The following is a 23,303-nucleotide window of genomic DNA, read 5'->3' as shown; positions in this document are numbered from 1 at the left end:
TTGGCCTGGGTCCTCCCGTCAGTGAAGGTGAAGTCGTGAACACTGGTTGTTCCGACCAGGACACCATGCTACCTACAGCGGAGCAAACAGTCCCTGTCGGCGAGAACACGCGCAGCTAGGGGGGGGCGCTGGGCTGCGACCAGGGGAGCTTCAGGCACAGGCAGCTAGCTTGGACGCAAGTCATGACTCCATCCAGTGGAGGTTCCCTGCTCCACCGACAAAGCTTACCTAACACACCAGCCACATTCATTTTGGAATCCCACCCACCGCCACGCAGCTCCATGGTGTGGCTGTGTGGTCCCGGCGTTTCTTCGCGTGGTTCTGCCGGCTGCGCGACTGCAGCTCCTGTGTGAGGCTCCATTGGAAATTTTGGAGGACCCAAGCTGGAACTGGGCCATCTTGGGCGTGTCACTGTCGTTGACCACCACCACCACACACCAATCGTCACAATGCCTCCACGGTTACTGTCCCCATTGCATCTCACGACATGCTGTAGTCGAGCCCTGCGACCTTCCACGAACCCCCCGAGCCTCGTCTCCGTCTTCGCCGGCCTGTCCATCGGTACCACCACCATCACCACCACCACCATCCGCAATGCATCCATCCTCGCGAGCTTGAGCGACAACAAGAGCGCCTACAACAAGCGCATCCGCCTGGGTCGAGGTGCCTCCTCCGGTAAGGGCAAGACGTCCGGAAGAGGTCACAAGGGTCAGGGACAGCACGGCCACGTCAAGCCGTGGTTCCAGGGTGGCCAGACGCCCTTGATCGTGCAAAGGGGAACCAAGGGTTTCGACAACAAGTAGGTGGTTTCCCCCGCGGTCATGCGCCGCCAATTACGTCGAGACCGACTGAGAGCTGTCACTAATCCGATCAGGCGCGCCCCCCGCATGTCCAGGCTGAACCTCGACAAGCTCCAGCAATGGATCGACGCCGGCCGCATCGACCCCACGAAGCAAATCACCGTCAAGGAGATTATCGAGTCAGGCCTCGTCGGCACCGTTAAGGACGGCATCAAGCTCCTCGGCCGCGGCAAGCAGGACCTGCGCCAGCCCATCGACATCATGGTCTCGCGCGCCTCCGCCTCCGCCATCGACGCCGTCGAGGCCAACGGCGGCAAGATTCTCACGAGGTTCTACACCAAGCAGTCCATCAAGCGCATCCTGCGCGGCGAGAGTGAGAACACGGATAAGCCGCTGCCCGTCGGCAAGGAGTACGTCGCTGGCGTCCTCGCCGAGGCTCGCTCAAAGCCCTTCAAGTACCGCCTGCCCGACCCCACGAGCCGTGAGGACATCGAGTACTACCGTGACCCCGCCCACCGCGGCTACCTGAGCCACCTGCTCAAGGAGGGCGAGTCGCCCAGTCTGTACTTCAAGGTGCCCATCCCGAAAAAGCGTGTGGAGAATGTCAACCGCCAGGTCCACAGGCAGGAGAAGAAGAATGAGGACAACCTGCTCTGGTAAACTGCGAGGCCGACGGAACGGACAGGAAAGGAGGTTCGGGGTGGTGTGTGCAGAGACAAAGCACGGCGGACGAAGCGCAGAAAGAAAAGAAAAACTGTACTATTATTTTTCCGGCGACATGTATGTACAGACATTGTATACTACCCCATGCAAAGAGCGCTGGGCCTTTTCTCGCTTGCCGTTTTCCGTCCGATATTGACAACAGCCTCTCGTGTACGGGATCAAGCATAAGAGCACATAAGCGCAGAGCAGAAGGTGGGGAGAGTTCAGCTCAACGTTCTCCCGGTCGCGGGATTATTACCTACCGTTACTGAGAAGCCCCCATCCACACACCGGCCACGGCACGCACGGGAGGATCTGGCGCACGTTCCGAGAACCATTTGACTCCCGAGAACGAGTGGGAGGAGAGCGTATCCGTGTCCCGGAACGTTGTGCCGTCGTCTCTGGCAATGCCTTGTTTTCGGATGGCGAGCGCCCACGCGGAGAGCATGAAGAGCGAACGTTTTATGTTTCCTCGCCATATCCCTGCCTCGGGAGTTGGTTTCGCAGACATCATCAACTGGATGACTGATCTGATCATTGGTGCTCGTGTTTCCTTGCATATCAGGGAAATGTTTAAATAGGAAGCGGCGGAAACATTTGGGGAAGAGGGGGATGGTAGATTCATTCCTCTTTTGCTGTCAAGAATTACCAGTACCCCGTTCAATAACATGGCCCCCCTCGGTTTCCTGCCATCCGTCGGGGTTCTTGCCCTCGTCGCCATTGCATACAATCTCGCCTGGCCCTTCTTCCCCTTCTTCCGCAAATCCGGACTCGGCCGCTACCTCAGGGCCGTCGACGGAAAACCCGCGTGGGCCCTCGTCACCGGCGCGAGCGACGGCATCGGCAAGGGCCTCGCCGACGAGCTCGCCCGCCGCGGCTTCAACGTCATCCTTCACGGCCGCAACGAAGCCAAGCTGGGGGACGTCCGGCGCGGCCTGGCCCTGCGACACCCGGGCCGGGAGTTCCGGATCGTGGTCGGCGACGCAGTGGCCCTGGGCGCCGGCGCGCGGCCGTGGGATGCCATGCTGGCCCCACTGAAGGACCTCAACTTGAGGGTGTTGGTGAATAACGTCGGTGGCGTGCCGATGGCCCCCGTCCTGCGGCGTCTCGACGAGTCTACGGTGGAAGAGATCGCGGACAACGTGCACATGAACGCCCTGTTCCCGACTCTGCTGTCCGCGATCCTCTTGCCGAGGCTCAGGAACCCGGCGGCGCCCGCGCTCGTTATCAACGTGGGCTCAATTGCCGACATGGGGCTGCCGCTGCTGTCGTTCTACGGTGGCTGCAAGGCGTACCTGGCCGCGCTGTCGATGAGTATGGGTCGCGAGCTCGCGATCGCCCGGGCGGATGTCGAAGTGCTCGGGATGAGGGTCGGGGCGGTGGCGACAAGGAGAGATGTGATGCAGCCGCGGATATTCTGGCCCTCGGTCGAGACGATAGCAGAGAGCATCCTGGACCGGGTTGGATGTGGGCGCGCGGTGGTGGTGCCGTATTGGGGGCATGCGCTACAGATGTGGCTCGCGGACTTGATGCCGGCGGTCTTGGAGGAACCGCTGGTCAATATCATTATGGGGAGACTAAGCTTCATGGAGAAGAAGCTATACAGCAAGGCGAAGTGATTCCAGACACTACGAGACCAATATTGGTATGGAAGAATATGACTGTGATAGTATATGATGAAGCTATGCCATCCGGGAGTTGGACGACTGAGATCTGGTGGTATTGACGATGTGATATTTGAACTGGCCATTTTGGCGCAACTGGGGGGAGGGGGGGCAGCATCTTGTCATAAACCCTGCCCACCAGTGAGATATAGCATCTTGTAAACGTTGAAGGGTGTTATAAGCTGGAACATGACCTTTTATTGTTCGATTATAATGTTTCTAGCAACAAATGGCCTTGACCTTCAACCCACCATGTGTTGCGTAATCAACAGCCGACTGGGTATCTGATAGGCCTGGTATGTTAAGAATCGTGTAAGCTTAACATCAACGCATCGCGATCAAGGTAAGACATGAGGCCGTTGGCGTTCTTCGAGGGAGGCGAGATATGCTCGACGAGGGGGTTGTGGTGTGTGTGTGTGTGGCTTGAGCGGACAGCGCAACGGCATGGAACGACACGTTGAGGCATTGGAGCTTCAAAAAGAGCAACAGCTACAAGTCGAAGCAGCAAGGTGCACTAGTCATACGTTACTTTGTATTACCATGCGGCTAATTGATATGGTTGAAGTCATGGTTATCCAGTTGTGAGCTAATGGGACGGATGTGAGCTCATGAAAGTTTACCACAGGCACGAAAAATACGTATCGGTTGCGTTGCGTTGAGCAGAGGAACAATCAGAAGCCGCTGTCACGTGGGGGAGATGGCAGTGTGGCATGCGCTGAAGGAGGGACGAACAGGTTGCGCGATTGGGCGGGAATGCCGCCGCTATCAGGGACAGAGTTGGATATCATTACCCTGGAATTACCTTGGGATTACCTTAACTTACCTCGGGACTTGGGTAGTGTGCCCTAAGGAAGGAATACAGGTACAAAATGGTTTAGAAGCAAGCTAGGACACCTGGCATTCGGGTAGCCAATAATATCAAGTTGGCTCTTGTTTCCTCCGGAGGTCGCTGGCATTGGCGCAAGTGCTGGTGCAGCAGGTTGCGGGAGATTCAAACGAAGGACAGGAAGTGGGAAATTGGCAGTAGGGGGGAAAGGGGATGATGCGATGCAATTCGATGTTGACGGCAGCTGGCAGCTGGCAGGACAATGGAAAGCATTAAGAAAAGAAATTCCCTCGGGTCACAACTCGCAGTGATGATGAGATGCAGACGGTGTCAAGAAGGAGAGGAAGGTCCAGATTGCTTTGAATCCTTGATTGCACTGCACCTCATACCTGGGTACCTAGATAGGTACGAACAAGACGGTACGTACAGTAAAAGGAGGGATCGATCCACTTCCTCCTTTCCGCGCTCCTTGGCAAGACGATTTATCCAATGATGTGACGTACTTGGGCCCGTCGGAGTCCGCTAGAGGTCCCCGGTACCCACCATAGTTTCCTTGGACTTGACCTGGTTGGCTGCATGGACTAGGAACTCGTTGCAGCTCCCCGTCCAGATGCAGTCCAGTGCGGTCTGGTCTCTGGCGCGCCCGTCAGACAGATATACAAGTGATTAAAAAAAAAAAAAAAAAAGGACGTGATTGGGGAAAAGCAAAGTGGCCCAAGGCCGGTCGAAGCAAAGATGAAGCAACAAGGCGACCCGAAGATGGGAGGAGGGTGGATAAGGGTGCAACGGGTGGGTGATGGAGGGTGGCAGTGGCAGTGGCAGTGGTAACGGCCAGAATCTCACAAATAGATACCTAGCAGGAACAGGGGCCTTTTTGTCTTGTTGGCCATCCACAAGGCAAGTGAACAAAGGAGCGCTAACGGATCGAATACCGGTTGGCGGTCCCTCTTTTCCTTGTCATGCCATATCTTTAACATCTGCCCTCGTGTCCTTTCAGGTTCGTCCTGCATCGCCACCCTACCCAGATAGACTACCTAGGTATCTAGGTATGTGACTTATCTGAGGTACCTTGGTACCTGTACTATGTAGATAGGTAGTTATGTATCTCAGTGTGCGCTTCTCTTCCTCTGTGCCCCCACTGTCCAAGAGTCTCCCCGGTACCCCGGGCTTCCTATCACCAAAGACAAGGAGTAATAGAAGAAGAAGAAGGGGAAAGGAAAGGGGGGGAAAAAGAATCCCCATACCAGCCGGCTGACATTAACTCTACTTCTCATCCGTATCCGTGACATCTGTCAGCCTCTTTTCCCACACCCCCCCTAAAAAAAAAGTTGGTTTCTTTCCCGATTAACCAGCCCAATCCCTTTCTTCTCCCGTACTTCCTCCAACTTTACGAACCCACCCCTCTCTGTCGACGAACTTCCCTCTCCAACCTCCCTCCTCCTCCTCCTCCTCCTCTTACTCCTCCTACTCCTCCTACTCCTCCTACTCCGTCTCCTCCCCGACCCGACTACGAAAGACAACGACAGCGTTTGGGGTCACGCGATTCTCTCCTCTCGTGCGATCGCCCACTGGCCTACGTCGCCTGCCGAGAGACATCTCCTCGACGCAGTTGGCTATCGACTTTGTTCAACCTGTCGGTCTCCGGGGGGTTCTGTGGACATCGCTACGGCACGACAGGGCAGTCAGCCATCCGACGTGCCATTGACCATTGCGCTGGTTTGCTGTGCCGTGCGCCGCTGCCGCATCCGCATCCACATCTCACACCCTCCATCAGGGACAGCCCCGGCCCCGTCACTGCTCGTGTGCTGATACCCGTGTCTCCCTGGACGCGTAAGGTAGCCTGAAAACTGTTTAGTCTCAGCTTCTCCCGTCTTCGGTCAGCTCAGCACTCCACCATCAACACAACTACCACAACCGTAGCCGAAGCCGACATCGACGCCTTGCTCGAGGGAAACTTCGTCCCTGCCGCTCGTTCACGTCTCCTCGCAATTCGCATCGTCCGCCTCACCCCCTGCGGCCAACTGGAACGGACCCCTTACTCTATTGATTTGATTTTCGCTGCTTCGACGAGACGTAGCCTTGCTTTTGTTTCGCGGTTTGCGAGTTCATCCAAAAATATTAATCGGCCCATCGTACCCCAAACCGCACTCCCACCCCTTATCCGATCCCAATCAACCTCGACACGTCTCTCCCCAGCGCCACCTTCGCAGCCATCCCATCTCTCTCTCACCCGCCTTCACCCCTCAACACCCGCTTGAGCACCTGACCGACCGACCTCTTCTTCTCGTCGCACCTCTGCTGGCCACGGTACGCCGCAGCCGCAGCCATGGATCTCTTTAGACGGGCCGTCAAGGCCATCCCCTCAACAACGCCGCAACTGCCCACCGCCGACGAGAAGCCTGCCACGAAGCATGCTCGCCAGAACAGACTGACGTCGCGCCTCGCCTTCTTCAGAAGACCTCTGCGGCTCCGCGGCAATTCGAGCATCTCGGTGCCTCTCGGCGTCGTCATCCTCTTCCCTCTGATCGTTGTCATCCTCATCCTCGTACTATTCGTCAGACACCCCAGCTCGCCTGGGAGGATATTGATGCCCGCAGGTGCGCCCCCCGCCATCAGGTATGTACAATCTCCTCCCCGTCCATAATCGACAAGTCTGACGTGGATTGCGCGCAGGAAAATCAGCGAAGAGCATGATAAGGTGTTCGTTACCGGATGCCTCGAGCCCGACACGAGCAGACCCAGAGCTAACGGTGCCTTCGTCGTCCTGGCCCGCAACAAGGAGCTGGACGGTGTCATCCAATCGATCAAATCCATCGAGCGTCACTTCAACCGCTGGTACCACTACCCTTATGTCTTCCTGAACGACGGCGACTTCAACGAGACCTTCAAGGAGGTCGTCAGGAACTACACTTCTGCCCCCGTCGAGTTTGGCAAGGTTGGCCCTGAAATGTGGGGCTACCCCGACTGGATTGACCACAAGGTCGCCAAGGAAGGTATCGCCAAGCAGGGCGACGCCGCCGTCATGTACGGTGGCTTGGAGAGCTACCACGCCATGTGCCGTTTCTACTCTGGGTAAGCAGGTCTTTTCACAGACGACGGCTGATTGGGCACTAACATCTCTCAGATTCTTCTACAAGCATGAGCTCCTCGCCAAGTACAACTGGTACTGGCGTCTTGAGCCCGAGATCAAGTACTTCTGTGACATTACCTAGTAAGTGGTGGTTCCCGGGGCCGCTAACCCAGTTGTTGACCATCTCAGTGATCCCTTCTGGGCCATGATCGACGCCAACAAGACTTACGGCTTCACCATCGCCGTCAAGGAGCTCCGCGAGACCGTTCCCAATATCTTCCGCTACGCCTCCGCCTACAAGCGCCTCAAGGGCCTCAAGTCCAAGGGCTTATGGGAGATGTTCGTTGACCCCGTCGAGAAGAAGGAGGAGCCGCCTACCGACCAAAGCCCTCTCCCTGAGGAGGTCCTGCGTAGCGACCCGAACCGCAACAACCTTCCCGAGATTGATCCCGAGGCTATGGAAGGCGAATCGTACAACATGTGCCATTTCTGGTCCAACTTTGAGATTGCCAGCCTTGACTGGTTCCGCAGCAAGGAGTACGAGGAGTTCTTCGAGATGATGGACCGCAGTGGAGGCTTCTGGATGGAACGCGTGAGTCTATGGATGCATACGACACGGTCGAGACTGAGCTAACAAATGCAGTGGGGTGATGCTCCTATCCACTCCTTGGCTGCCGGCGCCCTCCTCGCGCCCCGCGACATCCACTACTTCCGCGACTTCGGTTACCGACACACCACCATCCAGCACTGCCCTGCGAACGCCCCGGCGAGACAACTGCCCAGAGAACCCTACCTTGAGAAGACCACGCTCGACGAAAAGAAGCGTATCGAAGAAGACAAGTACTGGGAAGACTGGGACGCTGAGAAGGAGAACGGAGTCGGATGCAGATGCAGATGCGACACAGACATTGTCGACGTCGAGGGCAAGGAGGGATCGTGCCTCGCCGAATGGGTTGATGTTGCAGGTGGATGGGCCAGCCCGTAATTGCAAAACAACAACAACTGCAACAGCGACGACACAACATGGCATACGATGTCACGAGTCACACCCATCACGCATGCTTCTGGCACCAGTTACGGGGAAAACGACGAAAAAGGAATTGCATATTGACGAAGTGGGGACATCAGACCCTCTGTCTTCAGCGGGTTTCAGTCATGTTCGCACGTGTGTAGCGGCATTGCCAGTATCGGTCTTGCTCGAGTTCTTTGGGAGTTAAAGGGTATCAAAGTGTTCGGTCATTGTCCATAATCAGCTTTTTCTTCATCCTTCACCACACACCACACGAGGGATCGCGACGCATGAAATAGAAAGGTGGAAAGCTACAGAAACGACTGGCTTGGGTCATCATCATCCCCTAGGCCAAGCGAAGTCTATTTGGTTTTGGTTCTTCAAGAGAAGGGGGAAGAGAGACAAGGGGGCTGAACAAACCTCTTTTCCGCGTGCACAAGGATACCAATGGGACGCGTAAGCAACGAAATATGGACGTCTATTGTCAGTATTAGAGAGGAGTGCATGCTAGAACGGCCTGGCCCTCCGGCGGAATTGTATATATGTGGCATCCTGAGATTCACCTACCTTGACGATGCTGCTGCCGACTCTTTGCGCATGTCGATGAGGCATATGTGATTGTAGTGTATTTTGGATGGGCCTCTTGCTCATGGTGAGGCTATCGGCACCATGCAGTCCCCGGGATTTGACTGTATGCACACCGAGAAGTTTGATTAAAGGAGGCGCCCCCCCCATTCACGCCTGGACTTGAGTACTCGATTGCTTTTTTGATGCCGGATTGAGTCCGGAACCACAAAGGATCTCATCATCTCATGTGGGAGAGTTCAACAGCTGGAAACCCGGCTTTCGAAGCGGATGGCCGATTGACAGTTTTCACTTTGGAACAGGGCTCGACACTCTGCCACGCTGATTTGCATCAAATTATGCCGAGTATCTACGTCTATGCAATAAGATATGCTCATCATCTTTGTTTTTGTTCCCCCCCCCCCCCCCCCCCCCCCTTTCGTTTTACCTCACTTCCTCACAGGTCGGCGGGCGGGCATCTCACAACAAGCAGCCGGCCCGTCACCATGAGGGGTCCGACTGATCCGTCACGGCGCCGTGGCTGGCATCTCCAACCAAGCGCGCGTACTTGCCCAGCACGCCCCTCCTCACGTGGGGTGGCGGGGCCTTCCACTCCTTCCTCCGCCTCTCGAACTCGGCCTCGTCGACGTCGACGGCGTCGATGCGGTTCGTCTCTGCGTTGATGGTGACGGTGTCCCCGTCCCGGACGAGCGCGAGCGGCCCGCCGACCGCGGCCTCGGGGCACACGTGGCCGACGATGAAGCCGTGGGAGGCGCCGCTGTACCGCCCGTCGGTGACGAGCGCGACGTTGTCGAGGCCGGCGCCCATGATGGCCGCGCTGGCGCGGAGCTGCTCCGGCATGCCGGGCCCGCCCTTGGGGCCCTCGTGGCGGACGATCAGCACGAGGTTGCCGTCCTCGCGGCGGATGGACCCCGCCGACAGGGCGGCGTCGAGCTCGTGCTCCTTGTCGAAGACGCGGGCGGCGCCGGTGAAGGAGAGGCCCTCCTTGCCGGTGATCTTGGCGACGGCGCCCCCCGGGGCGAGGTTGCCGCGGAGGATGCGGATGTGGCCCGTCTTCTTGATCGGGTCCGAGAGGGGGCGGATGATCTTCTGGTTCGGGTCGAGGGACGGCCAGTCGGCGACGTTCTCGGCGAGGGTGCGGCCCGTCACGGTCATGATGGTGCCGTCGATGAGGCCCGCGGCGACGAGCATCTTGAGGACGGACGGGGTGCCGCCGACCTTGTAGAGGTCTTCCATGTAGTACTGGCCCGAGGGCGCGAGGTCGGCGAGGAAGGGGACGCGGTTGCTGGTGCGGTCGATGTCGTCGATGGTCAGGGGCACGTCGGCCGTGTTGGCCATGGCGAGGAAGTGCAGCACGCCGTTGGTGGAGCCGCCGAGGATCATGGTCAGCACGAGGGCGTTCTCGAACGCCGCGCGGGTCATGAGGTCGCGCGGGCGGAGGCCCTTCTCCATGACGACCTTGATGGCCTCGGCGGCGCGCTCGCACTCGCGCGCCTTTTCCGGAGAGAGGGCCGGGTACGACGAGGACCCGGGCAGAGAGAGGCCCATGGCCTCGATGGCGGTGGCCATGGTGTTGGCGGTGTACATGCCGCCGCAGGCGCCGGCGCCGGGGCAGGCGTGCTGCTCAATGTCGTCGAGGACGTCGGAGGGGGTGCGGCCCTCCGCGCCCGGGTTGCACTTGGCGTGCAGGCGGTCGTAGGTGAAGGCGCCGCGGGCCTCGTAGCAGGTGCTGATGTTGATGGGCTTCTCGAGGAGGTCCGAGTGGCCCTTCATGATGGTGCCGCCGTAGATCATGATGAACGGCCGGTTGTGGCGCGCCGCGGCCATGATGGTGCCAGGCATGTTCTTGTCGCACCCGGGGATCGAGATGTTGGCGTCGTGGTGCTGCGCGCACGTCACGGACTCGATGCTGTCGGCGATGATCTCACGGGTCTGCAGGGAGAAGCGCATACCTGGGCATGCGTGTGAGAGAGCGTGTGCTGGTCGTGTTGTGATTCGAGATCTGGGAGGGCGCAGACGTACCTTCTCCCCCCATGGTGATGGCGTCTGACACGCCGACGGTGTTGAACTGCCATCCGAGCATGCCCTGTTTCTCAACAGCCTTCTTCACGATCTTTCCAAAGTCCAGCACTGCTTCCTATTAGTCATGTTGCTACTCGGCGGCAACCTCCGTCAATATGTATGTGCTCACGGTGTGTGCTGCGCCTTTGTGTTAGTCGTTGCCGTCACGAGAAGCAAGCTCGCTCGGTCGGGGAAAGGAAGATGCATACTTGCAAGGGTTGCCCTCCCACCAGACCGTCGCAATACCGACATGCGGCGCCTTCTTCATCATTTCCTTGTTCGGCACGCCGGCGCCGTACAACATGGCCTACGGACACCGGTCAGCCATCTTCCCGTCGGCGTTTCTGCAACCCTCCCACGCGGGGCAACACCCCGCAATCGCCGGCCGCGACCCCACATTTTCCGCAACCCCACGACCAAGCACACACACACAAGAGAGGCGGAAAGAAAGAGAAGGGGGGGAGGAGGCACGCTTGCGTCTCCATACCTGTGCTCCGGGAAAGTCATGTTCCCTTGTGATCGTGTGCGACCAGCGATTCAACTGGCCGTCAATGGCGTGCTCCTGGAACTGGATGTAGTCGTGGCTGTCCTTGTAGCCAGTCTCCGCGGCGTCGCTGGGGACGTGGTCTGCTTGTTCACCATTCATCGTCAAAAAAGGCACTTGTGATGTTTTATCCAGGCGGGGAAAAGTGGTGATTCGTTTCAGTTGCGAGTCAGGAGGGGGGAAAGACTGGTGTTGCGTCGAGGACGTCGATAGTACGCGGGAACACAGAGGGTAAAGTTTACGTATCGTATCGTTGCTACCGTATCTACCAGGCGGCGGCGGCGTTGCAACAAGAAGGAGGAGGCGTTTGTCAACAAAGATGAACGGAGAGCGGGGGAGGTGGGGGGGGAGAGAAAGAATTCAGATGTTAGGAGCTAGCTAAGCGTCGAGAGCAAAGACGCGACTAGGGGGGAGGCCACCTCTTTTGAACCTTATCCCACACATAGAGTTCGAGATCACAGCTCTCGGAAGCGGTAGGCATATTTTGACAATGCGGGCAAAAGTGGGGGAACAACTGCAACACTGCGTACCCCTCGCTCTGTGATTGCAATACATAGACTATGGAGGGGGAACATCGCCAGCGTTCCACCGAACCTCGGGGGAAATCAGACCCGCTCGGGGCCCCTCCTCAACCCGGTTCTGCTTATTGCACGCGATCCCATTGGGAGGACTACTGAAGGAGATGAGGCGGCTCGAAGCTCTCTCAGTCGGCTGATCCTAGCCAGCTGCGGCCGGGGAGGAGGTCGGGTATGTCGGGGTGTAGTCCGCGGGGGTGTGTGGAGTCAGGACGGTCAACGGGTTCCAATTGACTTTTTGCGGGAGAATTGAACGGGAGTTTGGTGGGGGGATGGATATATGGTGAAGAGAGGGGTAACGAGATGGAGAAGATGCGTCGACGGCTATGTCGGAAAAAGGAATGCCATGAGGTGAGGGATGCCGGAAAATGGCACTTGGCTCCACGGAATTGTCATCTCCCAATCATGGAGGTTAGGAGTCGAAGAGACATTCGACATTGTGTAACGTGGCCGGAGCCTCGACTGCATCGCATCGGCACCGGCATTCTTTCCGATGGAGGTTTGTGTTCCACAACCCTCATTGGTTGTTCGTCGACCGTCATCACTCGCGTTGCCACGAATCAGGAGGGAACCCAACAAGGAACGATACGTCAAAGAAAGAGAGGGCCAAGGGTCAATGGGGTCGACTGAACGGGCGACTGCATGGCGCCAGTCTGAGGCACAATGAGCCGATGAATGGGGGGCAGACAACGCAGCGCCGGCTGCCCGTGGGCATGTTCTCTGCTACGTTAGTGACCTCAGTTAGCTCACCTTGGCGCGGGTGGTAAAACCAAGATACACCCCATCATGACTGGTTCCTGGACGGAGGGTGTTGTTGCTGCTAGCATTCGAGCGATGATGCATGATGCGCTGGGGACAAGTTAGTCTGGATGCAATGCCCGCACTTGTGGGTAAGAAGACCGTATCGATGCCCCCACCTAATCCGTGAGTGTGCCCCCCCCCCCCCAAAAGAAAAACAAAAAAAACTACGACAAAGGTGTTCATGTTGAGCGGTAGTTGGCTGCCGGCGAGTTACATTGGACGCCGTTTCGCGACGTGGGTCAGAGTAGCGAGAATCTGAACAAATCAGAGAGAAATGAACGGTATTACATAGTCTTTTGTTATAAGAAAAAAAAAAGGACTAAAAAAAAAATCCTTACTTCTTCCTCACCGCTATATAAACGTTTTCGACGAGCCCTTGTCGTCTCAAGGCAGGAAGACACCAGGCATGTAATGGCTAGGCTTTTGACTGGTGGTGTACGTGAAAGACCCAGCAAAATCCGCCCGAGGGTGGAAGAAATCTGGGGCCGAGGAACAGGTCATCGTCGGCTCACGACTCGGGGATTGAGGTCCGACACTCGGGGTCTTTTGGTGCGAGGCAGGTTGGTTACGACTGGTCAGCGGCCTCTCCGCACCCCAAGGCTCGAGCGGTCGACGGATGGTGACTGTCTGGGCGCGGGGTTGGTTCGACGCAACCTTGCGAGGAAATCTCCCTCGCCTATCGATACGCACACTTGTCTGTCGTATGCAGCGTGTGCGTTGTGCGTCCGAGTCGGATGCGCGAGTGCTGCTGCTGCTGCTGCTGCTGCCGGTGGAAGAGTGCGTATGCAGGCAACACCGGCTCTGCAACAAAACCGTTTCTTGGATGAAAGGGGATTTGTTGGGGCGGTTTCGCAGAGCGGAAACAACAAACGTGCCAACAACCTTGTTTTGTTCGTGTGAGGTCAGGAAAGGTCAGAGAGAGAGGGGGGGAGAGAGAGAGAAAGAGAGAGAGAGAGAGAGACTCAGCTCGGATTTGAACGAGACTCGCTGGCAGGAACGGACCCATGTTCCCTGACCCCGCCCTTCGGCCCTCTAACCAGCGGGATGGGATGACAATCTGCTGGATGCTATGTTTGGATCGACACGGAAGACGGGCTGGTGTTGGAAGTACGGTAGGAAGGAAAGTAATGGATGAGGAAGAGAAGGGTGTTCGTCGTGCCACCCGCATCATCCGAGCTATCCCGCCCAACTCTGTTCGTTTCAAGATCCAGATGGATGGCGCAGCCCATGACGAGGCCCTCTCCTCTTTGGTCCCCTATTTGTGGCCGCTGCTGCTCGCCGTCATAACAGGTCCAGGGACGATGCTTGGCGTCCGTGTAGCCCAGCCTGTCCCAAACCATTTATGCTTCACGAGATGAGAGGAAAGAAGGTTTCGGAGGGGGGTCAAGTGATGCAGATCAGTGGGGACTGACGGCAAAACAACCAGAGGGAGGCTTGGGGGTTTTCAGCCCAATATGGGCGGACGGCTAGGTATCGCTGTCGAGAAGAGGGGGGGGAGGGGTGAACAGAAGGAAAGCCGAGCTGGACCAAGATAGAAGTATATATCTGGACAGCTAAGGTACGTACTCATCCGGACTTCATGCAATCGGTGATTCCGATATCATACACACACACACACACACACACCCAAGCACACTTCGTACTTGATTGACCTTTGATCCAAAATAGACTGTCCAAGCTGGAAACCTGAAGTTTCCGCGGGGAAACCATGGCCGTGTTTTATCCCATATTCCGGCTGCAGCCATCTCACAAGACTCCAGCTTATCAACGGGTTTGATCGACCGTATGTCCATGTATGAACGTTTGTCCTGAAGCAACATTCGCGTCTGCGTTTGCATCGGCGACTGCGACTGCGACTGGAGCCTGGACGATCAAAGCCCTGCCAGAGTGTGTCAACCATAAGTCACGATGACATGTTAACCTCGTCGAGGGGATTTTAGAATGCCGGAAAAAAAAAAAGGCTGAGAAACAAGGCAAGCAAACACGCCGCGGGTAATAGCAAGTGTCAAAACACCACGCACGCTTGGACAAACTTGTTTCTCTCCATCATCGTCGTATGAATCACCCTCGTTGACAATGAGAACACACAAACACACAACACACTCACTCGGCACCGAGGACGTGACATCACCGCATCCAGGACAAATTTCTCTCAAAAACTGTGACTTCTCAATTCGCCGTTTTGAACTAGAAATAGGGAGGAAAACAGAAAAAGCAAAAGCGATCGTCATCTGCGTGAAATACCACTCTTTGACCCGGAGGGCCAACTTTCTATTGTACAAATAAACCTGCCAAAACACATCTGGTAGAAACAATGCATGTTGGCGCGAGGCTGTGTGGTTCGTGTCATCACTTCATTCCCGCAACGGGTTGAAAAGATATCCCCAACAAGATGGAAGATATGTGAAATCTCATCCACACTGCTCGTTGAGCCTGACCACCCCGTTTCAGGAATGCGGTTCTCGGTTCCATCACATGAGCCTCCTCGATCACTAGGGTGTGCCCAGCTGACTCAAAGCAAACAAAATTGGAAATTGGAAAGGGAAAAAAACGAAAAGAAAAAAAAAAAAAACCAGAAAAAGAAACCAGAAAAACAAAAGGGGGGGGCCCTTCCTCCAAAGCCCCCAGGCAACCGTTCCCCCCTGCGCCGGATATCGCTCGCAACTGTATTTGCAGTTTTCCTCCATTTTGTTTGATCGTGTACGATCTAGAAAATTGTGTGCCATCCAAAGTCCAAGACAAATAAAGCGACTCGCGTGAGAGAATCCCATAGAAGCAAAGAACAAGGCTGTCCGGCTTCATGCTGTAGTCTTGTTTCGCTGCCGTTCAAGGATAGCATACACCCCCCCAAGTAAGGTCAGACGCAAAAAGGTGAAGTAATACACTGGTAGAAGTAATTAAGGTGCGGGACAGGGTCAAAAGCTCGAGTTGGCTCAGGCTCCGACGCGCTGTTCCTCCATGCGTCTCACCAACTCGCGCTCGCGGGGGGAGCGTGGGTTGGCGTCAATGCCTAGAATAGCAGAGATACGGGTCTTGTCTTGGGGCTTGTCGTAGCTATCACGATCCAGGTTGTCAGGGCTGGAAGTGGGGGTGATGGGCGTGCTGGCCTGGTTCTGGCCGCAGCACGCGCCGGTTTTCCATGCCTGCTCCAGGACGACAGGGCTGGCACCCGAGCCGTAGTCGTTGGCAATGGCAGCCCAGAACGAAGCGCGGTGAGCGGTGTAGACGGACTGCAGGCGGTTCATGTCGACATGTTGGTGGCTGACGGGGGGCTGAGCAGGGGGGAGAGCACACTCAAGACGCAGCGGCGGCGTCATGGGGAGGCTGCTAGACATAGGCTGGAAGGAAGGAGGGGGGAGAGCGGCGCTGTGAGGCTCGGGGAGAGGGGTGGGGTATCCTCTGTTGGGAGAGGACGTGCGGGGCGGCATGGTCATGCAGACCGGCTTGGGGAGAATGGCTGGAAGCCGAGGGGAAGCACCGTTGCCCATGATGCTGGGGAGTTGCATAGGAGCGGGAGAGACGGGGGCGTAGCTCGTCGCGCGGCCGGGAGGAGACACAGAGCGAGGCGTCGGCTCTCGGATCGGAGAAGGCATGGTCGGCTGCATGACAGGGGAGTGGTTCGCAGAGGAACCAGAAGAGACCGAAGTCGTGCGCTGCTTGCGTCGGTTGCTGCCATGGCTAAGCTGGTGGTAGTGAAGGCGGCATGCCAGCTCAGTCTTCTTCAAGTGAGCGGCAATGTGCTTGTAGGGCATCTTTTGAAGACGGGTCTGGAGAAGATAGACTTCCTGTTCAGGGGTTAGAGGGATTGATTCTAAGCGCGTGGGTCGGAGCCACGGGTTGTGGTGAAACATACCTCATCCTCGCTCCATGCTCTACCGCCGCCGGTCGAAGCCGCCTTGCGGTTCTTGGTGACACCATACTCGTGACGATCCATGGCGTCGGAAGTGGGAGTGTATGTGGCCGTGTGGGGCGCCAATTGCATCGTGGGAGACATTTTTTTCCTTCGCGAATTCGTTTCCGAACAGTCGATGTCGATGGGTTGGTAGCTCTGAGGGTAAAGTAGACTTTTTTTCTTCTTTGGTCTACTGGCGTAGAGTTCCCTCGGGTGGGCGGCTTTGGCGTAATCCTGGAAGCTGGGTTTGGATATCAGAGAAGACAGAAGCCTGCTGCCGACGAATCGAAAGTTATAAATCGGTTGTGAATAAGGAGGAATTCCGTCCGGGAGCTCGCAACAACGAAGTCGGCTTTCTGCAGATCCGTCAAGGAGAGGAAACGGATAGGCGTTGTTTGAGCGGAGGGGAATGGTCCGAAAGAAGCGAAGTTGTTCGTTTGAATAAACCGAATAGGCCAAGTGTATTGACAAAAAAGGTGGTGTTCAAGAAGCGTAGTCAAATGAATGTGTGCAGCCAATCCAGTTGGACAATGAAGGAACGCGAAACCCTAGCTGCGGGACAAGAAAAGAAGGACACGCAACTGCGCTTCAAGAAGAGGAAGAAAAGGGATGTTGATGATGAACCCAAGAAAGTAGTGAAGGTAAACAGAGGAATGGAAAGTCGAGATGGGGAGGGGAGAGGGCCGAGATAAAGTAATAATGTCAGCTGCAGCCATATTGGGGTCTCTGACAAGTGGTGGGCCGTGACATGACAAGACAAGCAAGGCCTGCCAGCATTAGACCGTCCCTGGACGGGTACCACCCACTCACACACGCACACCATGAAAAGAAGAGCGGGTAGGCAGGCATAGCAAACATTGCCTCATCATGTTCGGGCGCTGGTACATGCAAGACAAGGGTCTAGCACACCGTCAAGTCCAGCCCTGTTGCAGATATTCAGCAATGATGCCAGCAAACCCTGGAGAAGATGGGGTGGATGTGACAGAATTAGCAGAGCATAACGTTTGGTCTGATCCGCCGCCGCCTGCTGCCATCCCCATTTTTCAAAGGGAAGGGAAGAGACAAGGGAGGGAGTGAGGGGAGGGGGGCAAAAAAAAAAAAAGCGAATAGGACACGCCCATGACGGCTTGCAGTAGTGTAGGTAGTATGTATACATACTATGTATATGTACACTACAAGCCACACACCCTGTCCCGGCCGCACCCCTGTACCCAACTTGTTCGAGGGCAGGCCCAAAAAGAGGAGACGGACGAGGAACATGCATGGGTGCGAGATTATGGATCCGGTGAGAGATGAACGTGCGTCTCAACCGGCCGCCATGATGGATTGAAAAGTGAGCAGCCACTTGTGTCAACCAAGAGGCCAGCCAAAGCGAAATGGAAACCCGCCGGCAACGAGCTGGAGCCTCGGAGGCTGGCTGGGGTGTACACCAGGTTTGGGGAAGCATAGACCAGGCCAAGGGCTCGAGAGGGATGGGGCCGTTGAAGAGTAAAACGGAAACCGAGGGATGAAAACGAGGAGGCTCTTGTAAACCTGGAACGCGGGAGGAGAAAAAAGCCACCAAACCCGCGTGAAGTAACGTCCGGTTACCGGAAAGAGCGGTGTTACGCCTCCAGTTTGTTTCTTGGCTTTCTTCGTCGAGGGAGAGGGCCCGGTCTGAGCCAGGCTGGGCTCTATTCAGATTCAGAGGCTCAAGTGCCTAGGAAGCAAAGTTGCACTCGCAAGCATGTCGACGGCCTGCCAGCCGGTTGGGAATTTTAATTTTTTTAATTTTTTAAATTTTTTTTTTGGTTTCGGCCACGGCACATGGCCAGTGGGTCTGGTTCATCATGACTGGTGAAGAGGAGCCTCCATTCCTTCTTCTGAGGTAGCGTGGCGCGCCGCATAGAATATAGGGAGGGGCATGGCATAGGATGGGCACGACCTGGCCGAAGGGTGTTTGGGATGCGCAGCTTGACTCGAAAACAAACGACCACTCCCCAGACATGCTACGACAAAGTCGACACCGCCCGGCTGGGTCGGACGGCTTGCAGCAAGGAAGAGGGCGTTACTATTTGCGGCCGACATCTGTTCTGGAGTGACGGACAATAAAGCATGCGACAACTCGCCGTCGATCTCGTGGAGGGAGGGAGAGGACTGTAGAGTGTGGCAGGGTTGTAGGGGTCTGGAGGCTCTGTAGAGGATGACACGAGAACAGTTGGAACGAAGAGAGCGAGGTGCTGCCAGAGCAGCAGAGTGCAAAGCGCAGACAGACAGGCAGGCAGGCAGGCTGGGAACGGACAGGTACGCGCGATGCGCAAGTTCGCAGCATATGCCCAATCGAGAGAGGGGGAGGGGTATCAAGAAAGGTTGTCGTCTCTGCGTCGGGTCTCTCGGTCTGTGGTGCGAGCAGTGCGGCGGCGAGCGATAGGCGCCCCGTGCATATCATCAACGTCGTTGTTGTTGTTGTTGTGGTCGTCACGTGTAGTAGGTAGTCGACGCCCGTCGTCCTACCCGCCGTGCTCATGTTTTTATTTTTGTTTTTATTCTGTGTTTCTTGTTGCTGTTGTTGTTGCAACAGCCCGGTGGTTGAGGCGTTTGTGATGGTGGTGATGGGCATCATCTGGCTCGTCCTGGTCGTGGGAAAAGCGACCCTGTGTCTGAAGGTTGTGTGAGGATGTCTGTCTGACGTTTGATGGCGGGGTCAAGCGATGGACGGGTACGTGTTACAGAGGCGCGCCTGCGACTGCTATTGGCCCGTTTTCGCGACCACCCCCTGGATCCACCCGGCCTGCCGGCGGGGTACGTACCACGACATCATGAGACTAATCCGGATCGGGTCAAGTCAGGAACAGAAGGTGCTTCCGCCCCGGTCAGCCTCCCAGCCGCAGAAGGGAACGAGGGGTACGTACTTCCCAAAACAGAAGTCCATATTTCCTTTCTTTATTACTACACTACGTACCTACCTTACTTCGTACATACCACGTACGCTACTACGGATGCTAGCGCATACGTTATATGAGCTTTAATATACACAAGTAATCGGTCAATCGGTGCGGCGGGGCCGATTGCCCCTGTCCCAATAATACGGTACCTACTAGGTTGTCCGTTCGTGAAAGAGGCTCCCAAAAGGTAATTTTCCCGCCAGAGCCGCTCGCTCCTAGGTAGTAGGTAGGTAGGTAAGTAGGTAGGTAGGTTGGTAGATCGGTACGACATCGACAGGCTCAGACCCAATACTACGCAACCCGGCTGTTTGGTTGAATGTCACGGCCTCTCCCCTTCACGAACAAATGTTGTTCTCGCCGCTGTATCACTAGGCGTACCTCGTTGATAACCGTCTCGAACTAAGAGCCGCCCGGCTGGGCTGGGCTGGGCCGGGCTACGCCAGGTCGTGCGTACACGTCCCATGATCCATCAGATCGACCATCTCCAACACCCCCTACCCGGACCTATACCTACTGTGGTATACTATGTTGTTTTAGAACCACCTCTACCGAGGTGTTGGCGCGTCCAGGTGTCTGGTATCCTCCCGGGCAAGAGCATCGGCATTACCATTGGTGTTGGCATCGAAACATGAGGCTGTTTCTTGTTCGTCTGTCCCTGGCGACGCCTCGGCCCTGGCGTCAAAGGTCGGTCTCCGTCCGTCACTTTCCCGCTCTGCAGTCATTGGACCGCACTGCATAGCGGCATGTTTGTCGATATTGACTGCCCTACACTACAGCATCCCGATGCATTGAAGTCTGAATTGCGTGCATGCATGCATGCGCCCACATCGATACTTTGATTAGCTTTACCCACGCCTCCATTCGTGCGTCATCACGTCGCCGTACTAAATGTAAGTGCAATGAGGGGGTGGCAGCAAGCGCGGCTGCTATCCATAAGACCTGCCAATCGTTTTCCGATCCGAAATTTCTTGCGTCTGCCCAGCCATATCCGGCCATCGCACGACACACGAAATAAGGCCTTGTTCCCTTCTCCCGCGTGTCTCCTGCTGAGTGTCCCCTCGTGGGTGCCGCGGTACACAAAAATATCAACGAGGGAGGCCAGCCAGCCTCACACCACTTTTCCCCGCCAAGATGTGGAGAGGGCAATGAAAACGCTTCACCTGTTTTCGTAACAGCAGCACAATCAAACGATCGTTTCTTCCTAGAGAAGAAAAAAAAAATTTCCGGCCCTCAGGGGGCGGGCGTTTGGTAAGGGAGGTTTCTAATGACTTGTTGCTTGCCTGGCTGTCTTCATTTGGGAATCCCACCCATATTGGTCGAGTTCTGGCCCTGGGCCCACGTCCCTTGAAACTCGCTAGCCAGCAGGTGCAATTTCACCCACGTATCAGCCCTTTCCCTCCTGGTTGCCATTTTCCCCTCCCAGAACTCTATCGGTACGTACCGAAAGGGCCCATCGATACACCATCTGAGCCACTCAGGCATCATCAACGCGGCTCCTAGGACGTCTCAGCCAATCAATTGTGTGTCTGCGAGCTTCACCTTCCCCTCTCTCCCTTCAGTCTTAGTCTTCCAACCACTCCCCCCCCCGGGTACAATCACCACGACCACCAACCAGATCAGTCACTCGCCATCCCGATCATCCGTATCCGTAACCTTACCACAAACCCAAACACGCACACGGCGAACAGACAGCCGGCCAATCACACACACACCCTCGAACAACCGGCGGGACGAACATGGATCGTGAGAAACAACCAGATGGACTTTACTGCAGGAATCCTGATTTGTTTCTCGAATCTGTATCTGGTTTGCACTTCTCTAACGAGGGGCTTTCCCCTCCTTGGACTCCTGGCCATTGAGCTCCCCGCCTAAATCGCCCCCCCCCCCCCTTTGACCTTCCCTTCCCGCTAACCTCCGGTCACCAACTGACGGTTGAGTTGGGTTGAGTTGGCCTGTTGGAGAGTCCCAGTCGAGGGTCTGGGCTGGGCCCGCAGTCCGAGAGTTTGACATGTCTGAGCCAACCTTCGGCCCCGGGCCTCCACCGTTTGCGCCCACATCAAGCTTCATCTGACGTTTCTGCCCTGTCAAACCAGACTGGCGGTGTGCTGCATAACCTAACAGACGGGTCGCCGTCCGAGTCAGACCAGTCTCGTCTTTCACCACTAATCGTAATTTAACCCCCTAGAAGACAGACGAGAAACATACTACAGCCACAAAAAACCGCTTGGTAGAACCAGGCCATCCCTTGAGTGGCCTCGCTACCTCACTCTCACTACTCGAGGTAATGCGAAAATCTGGAACTAACAATGGGGCGGTGAAGATCGAAACACAGCCCGCCGCGCTCCTCATGGCCCCAATTGTCCGTGGCAGAACCATAACTCGTAGTAGTCCGTTCCGTATTTCGGGCGCCGTAGGATTTACCCCTTCTCGCCATGTAAACCCCGTGAGCTTTGGCAAAGCCACGACGTTGAGCTAAGGAACGAACCAGATTTGGTCATTGTTTCAAGCGCCAGCCATGGTGCCGTTTTGATTTCGTATTCTGGTATTCAAATTGCAATATGGCAGCCAAAAAAAAAAAAAAAAAGACCTGGGCGTGTGAAAACCGTAAGAGCCAAGCACTGGCGGGAACAAAAGACCTTTCGTTCCTACCACCTCAGACCACCACCAAGACGTGAGGGTTGCATGCCACGGGGCGGGATCCCCATCATCCGGTTGATTAGTAGCCGCATCGTTTCCCATTCACCCATGCAATCCGCTGTCGGCAAAGCGGAAGTATCAGAAGGGCTGCCACCCCCAAAGTTGGTGAGACTTGTCCAACGCCCGCAGCCTGATCGATCCGGTGGAGACCGCAAACCGTAGTAGTCTCCAACTCTCCCAGAGGAGTCAGCAACTGTGACATCCCGTATCCATTGCTCTGCCATCTTGTCTCGTTTCTGGCGATGGTGATGATGATCCTCGGGAAGCCCATGCACCGAATGCTACTGTTGACCAGAGACAATGTGTGGTTGGTGGACTTTGTCTGTTAGAAACGCAGACGTGGCCGTATCAACTGAGCCTCTGTCTCGGGACCAGATTCACCTTACTTTGTATAAGCTCCCAGAAAAGCCCGCTGCTGGGTTCGTATAAAGTATATCCTGTCCTCAACTGGACGAATAGTACCACCTGGTCTCTTGGCAGGAGCTCAGCATTACTTCTCTCGTCTGATCTATTCAGAGATGGATTGGGGGACACTCCGCATTCAACAGTCCTGCAACAGTATAAGCGCATCCACCGGGGACGGAGTTTGTGAGAATGGCGAAATTGCAGGCCCCGGCTGGGACTCTGCCCGCTGCAGATGCTCGTTCAGGGCTTGACTCCTGTGTTTGCAATCGCCAGAAACGGAAAGCCCTTTTTTTTTTTTTTTCTGGTCATCTCTCGGTTGCCGAACCTTGCACAGCTCCTAGAATCCGGTTCCGCTTGATTTTCCCAACAAGTCGATAGATGCCCAGGGATCTGGCTTTTTTTTTTTTTAATGAAGTTGCAGTGTAACTGGTACCTGAGTCCGTTCCACGGTCTTGCTCGGCCGAGTGCGGTGGCTGGCTGGCCGAGCCCAGCCTTGTGGGCCTGCCTGCGCTGCCACTTTCCGACTGGGTGCACCTTGCGAATCACCTCCTTCTCGTCCATCGACGCCTCCAAGAATACAAGGCTGGCGCGGAAGAACACGCTTGGAAACTTCCAGCGGCCGTCCCAACCCTCCGTGTTTGCGCGTGTTTTCACCACGGATCGCCGCTGGGTCATCTGTTCGTCGGCCGTCTCACCACACGCGCATGAATCCTGGCCGTCCAATGTCTCTTCGTCCGCATCCTGAAAA

At 56.0% G+C, this 23,303-nt stretch overlaps 8 protein-coding genes across 8 annotated transcripts; 3 read left to right on the top strand and 5 right to left on the bottom strand.

The window, feature by feature from the left end:
• Positions 1-449: 449 nt before the first annotated feature.
• On the top strand, positions 450-1,460 carry LY79DRAFT_587541 (ribosomal protein L15; the record flags this gene model as incomplete). The annotated part of the gene is made up of 2 exons (XM_060560781.1): positions 450-799; positions 875-1,460. 2 exons carry the CDS (start codon positions 450-452, stop codon positions 1,458-1,460), a joined length of 936 nt encoding a protein of 311 aa, XP_060417870.1.
• A 710-nt stretch (positions 1,461-2,170) lies between these two features.
• LY79DRAFT_508229 (short chain dehydrogenase) lies at positions 2,171-3,121 on the top strand (the record flags this gene model as incomplete). Its single annotated transcript, XM_060553913.1, has 1 exon — positions 2,171-3,121. The coding sequence occupies one exon, from the start codon at positions 2,171-2,173 to the stop codon at positions 3,119-3,121; it is 951 nt and encodes a 316-aa protein (XP_060417869.1).
• A 1,747-nt stretch (positions 3,122-4,868) lies between these two features.
• LY79DRAFT_542037 (uncharacterized protein) lies at positions 4,869-5,445 on the bottom strand. Its single transcript, XM_060556972.1, has one exon. The coding sequence runs from the start codon at positions 5,232-5,234 to the stop codon at positions 5,010-5,012; it is 225 nt and encodes a 74-aa protein (XP_060417868.1). The 5' UTR covers positions 5,235-5,445; the 3' UTR covers positions 4,869-5,009.
• Positions 5,446-6,318: 873 nt separating this feature from the next.
• Positions 6,319-8,047, top strand: LY79DRAFT_508275 (glycolipid 2-alpha-mannosyltransferase; the record flags this gene model as incomplete). The annotated part of the gene is made up of 5 exons (XM_060553918.1): positions 6,319-6,608; positions 6,666-7,064; positions 7,117-7,203; positions 7,252-7,654; positions 7,706-8,047. 5 exons carry the CDS (start codon positions 6,319-6,321, stop codon positions 8,045-8,047), a joined length of 1,521 nt encoding a protein of 506 aa, XP_060417867.1.
• Positions 8,048-9,067: 1,020 nt separating this feature from the next.
• On the bottom strand, positions 9,068-11,606 carry LY79DRAFT_700899 (dihydroxy-acid dehydratase). The gene is made up of 5 exons (XM_060564914.1): positions 11,205-11,606; positions 10,927-11,024; positions 10,848-10,855; positions 10,679-10,786; positions 9,068-10,608 (listed from the first exon to the last, which is right to left on the bottom strand). Exons 1-5 carry the CDS (start codon positions 11,361-11,363, stop codon positions 9,137-9,139), a joined length of 1,845 nt encoding a protein of 614 aa, XP_060417866.1. The 5' UTR covers positions 11,364-11,606; the 3' UTR covers positions 9,068-9,136.
• A 3,964-nt stretch (positions 11,607-15,570) lies between these two features.
• Positions 15,571-16,631, bottom strand: LY79DRAFT_587537 (uncharacterized protein; the record flags this gene model as incomplete). Its single annotated transcript, XM_060560780.1, has 2 exons — positions 15,571-16,422; positions 16,491-16,631. The coding sequence occupies 2 exons, from the start codon at positions 16,629-16,631 to the stop codon at positions 15,571-15,573; spliced, it is 993 nt and encodes a 330-aa protein (XP_060417865.1).
• Positions 16,632-18,317: 1,686 nt separating this feature from the next.
• LY79DRAFT_403320 (uncharacterized protein) lies at positions 18,318-19,174 on the bottom strand. Its single transcript, XM_060553040.1, has one exon. The coding sequence runs from the start codon at positions 19,129-19,131 to the stop codon at positions 18,580-18,582; it is 552 nt and encodes a 183-aa protein (XP_060417864.1). The 5' UTR covers positions 19,132-19,174; the 3' UTR covers positions 18,318-18,579.
• A 2,551-nt stretch (positions 19,175-21,725) lies between these two features.
• LY79DRAFT_576809 (uncharacterized protein) lies at positions 21,726-23,230 on the bottom strand (the record flags this gene model as incomplete). Its single annotated transcript, XM_060559827.1, has 3 exons — positions 21,726-21,925; positions 22,537-22,658; positions 22,989-23,230. 3 exons carry the CDS (start codon positions 23,228-23,230, stop codon positions 21,726-21,728), a joined length of 564 nt encoding a protein of 187 aa, XP_060417863.1.
• Positions 23,231-23,303: the final 73 nt, after the last annotated feature.

This window comes from Colletotrichum navitas (assembly GCF_030913465.1).
Source record: "Colletotrichum navitas strain CBS 125086 chromosome Unknown LY79scaffold_9, whole genome shotgun sequence".
NCBI lineage: Eukaryota > Fungi > Ascomycota > Sordariomycetes > Glomerellales > Glomerellaceae > Colletotrichum > Colletotrichum navitas.
Note: the sequence above shows the minus strand (reverse complement) of the source record. Positions and strands in the feature narration are given on the sequence as shown.

Bases quoted from the DNA above. Each gene is read 5' to 3' on its own strand.
- LY79DRAFT_542037 (XM_060556972.1), bottom strand. From the start codon at position 5,234: ATGGGGATTCTTTTTCCCCCCCTTTCCTTTCCCCTTCTTCTTCTTCTA.
- LY79DRAFT_700899 (XM_060564914.1), bottom strand. From the start codon at position 11,363: ATGAATGGTGAACAAGCAGACCACGTCCCCAGCGACGCCGCGGAGACT. The intron at 11,025-11,204 runs GTATGGAGACGC...CGGTGTCCGTAG, and splicing joins ATGACTTTCCCGGAGCACAG to GCCATGTTGTACGGCGCCGG. The intron at 10,609-10,678 runs GTACGTCTGCGC...ACGCATGCCCAG, and splicing joins CATCACCATGGGGGGAGAAG to GTATGCGCTTCTCCCTGCAG.
- LY79DRAFT_403320 (XM_060553040.1), bottom strand. From the start codon at position 19,131: ATGATGCCCATCACCACCATCACAAACGCCTCAACCACCGGGCTGTTG.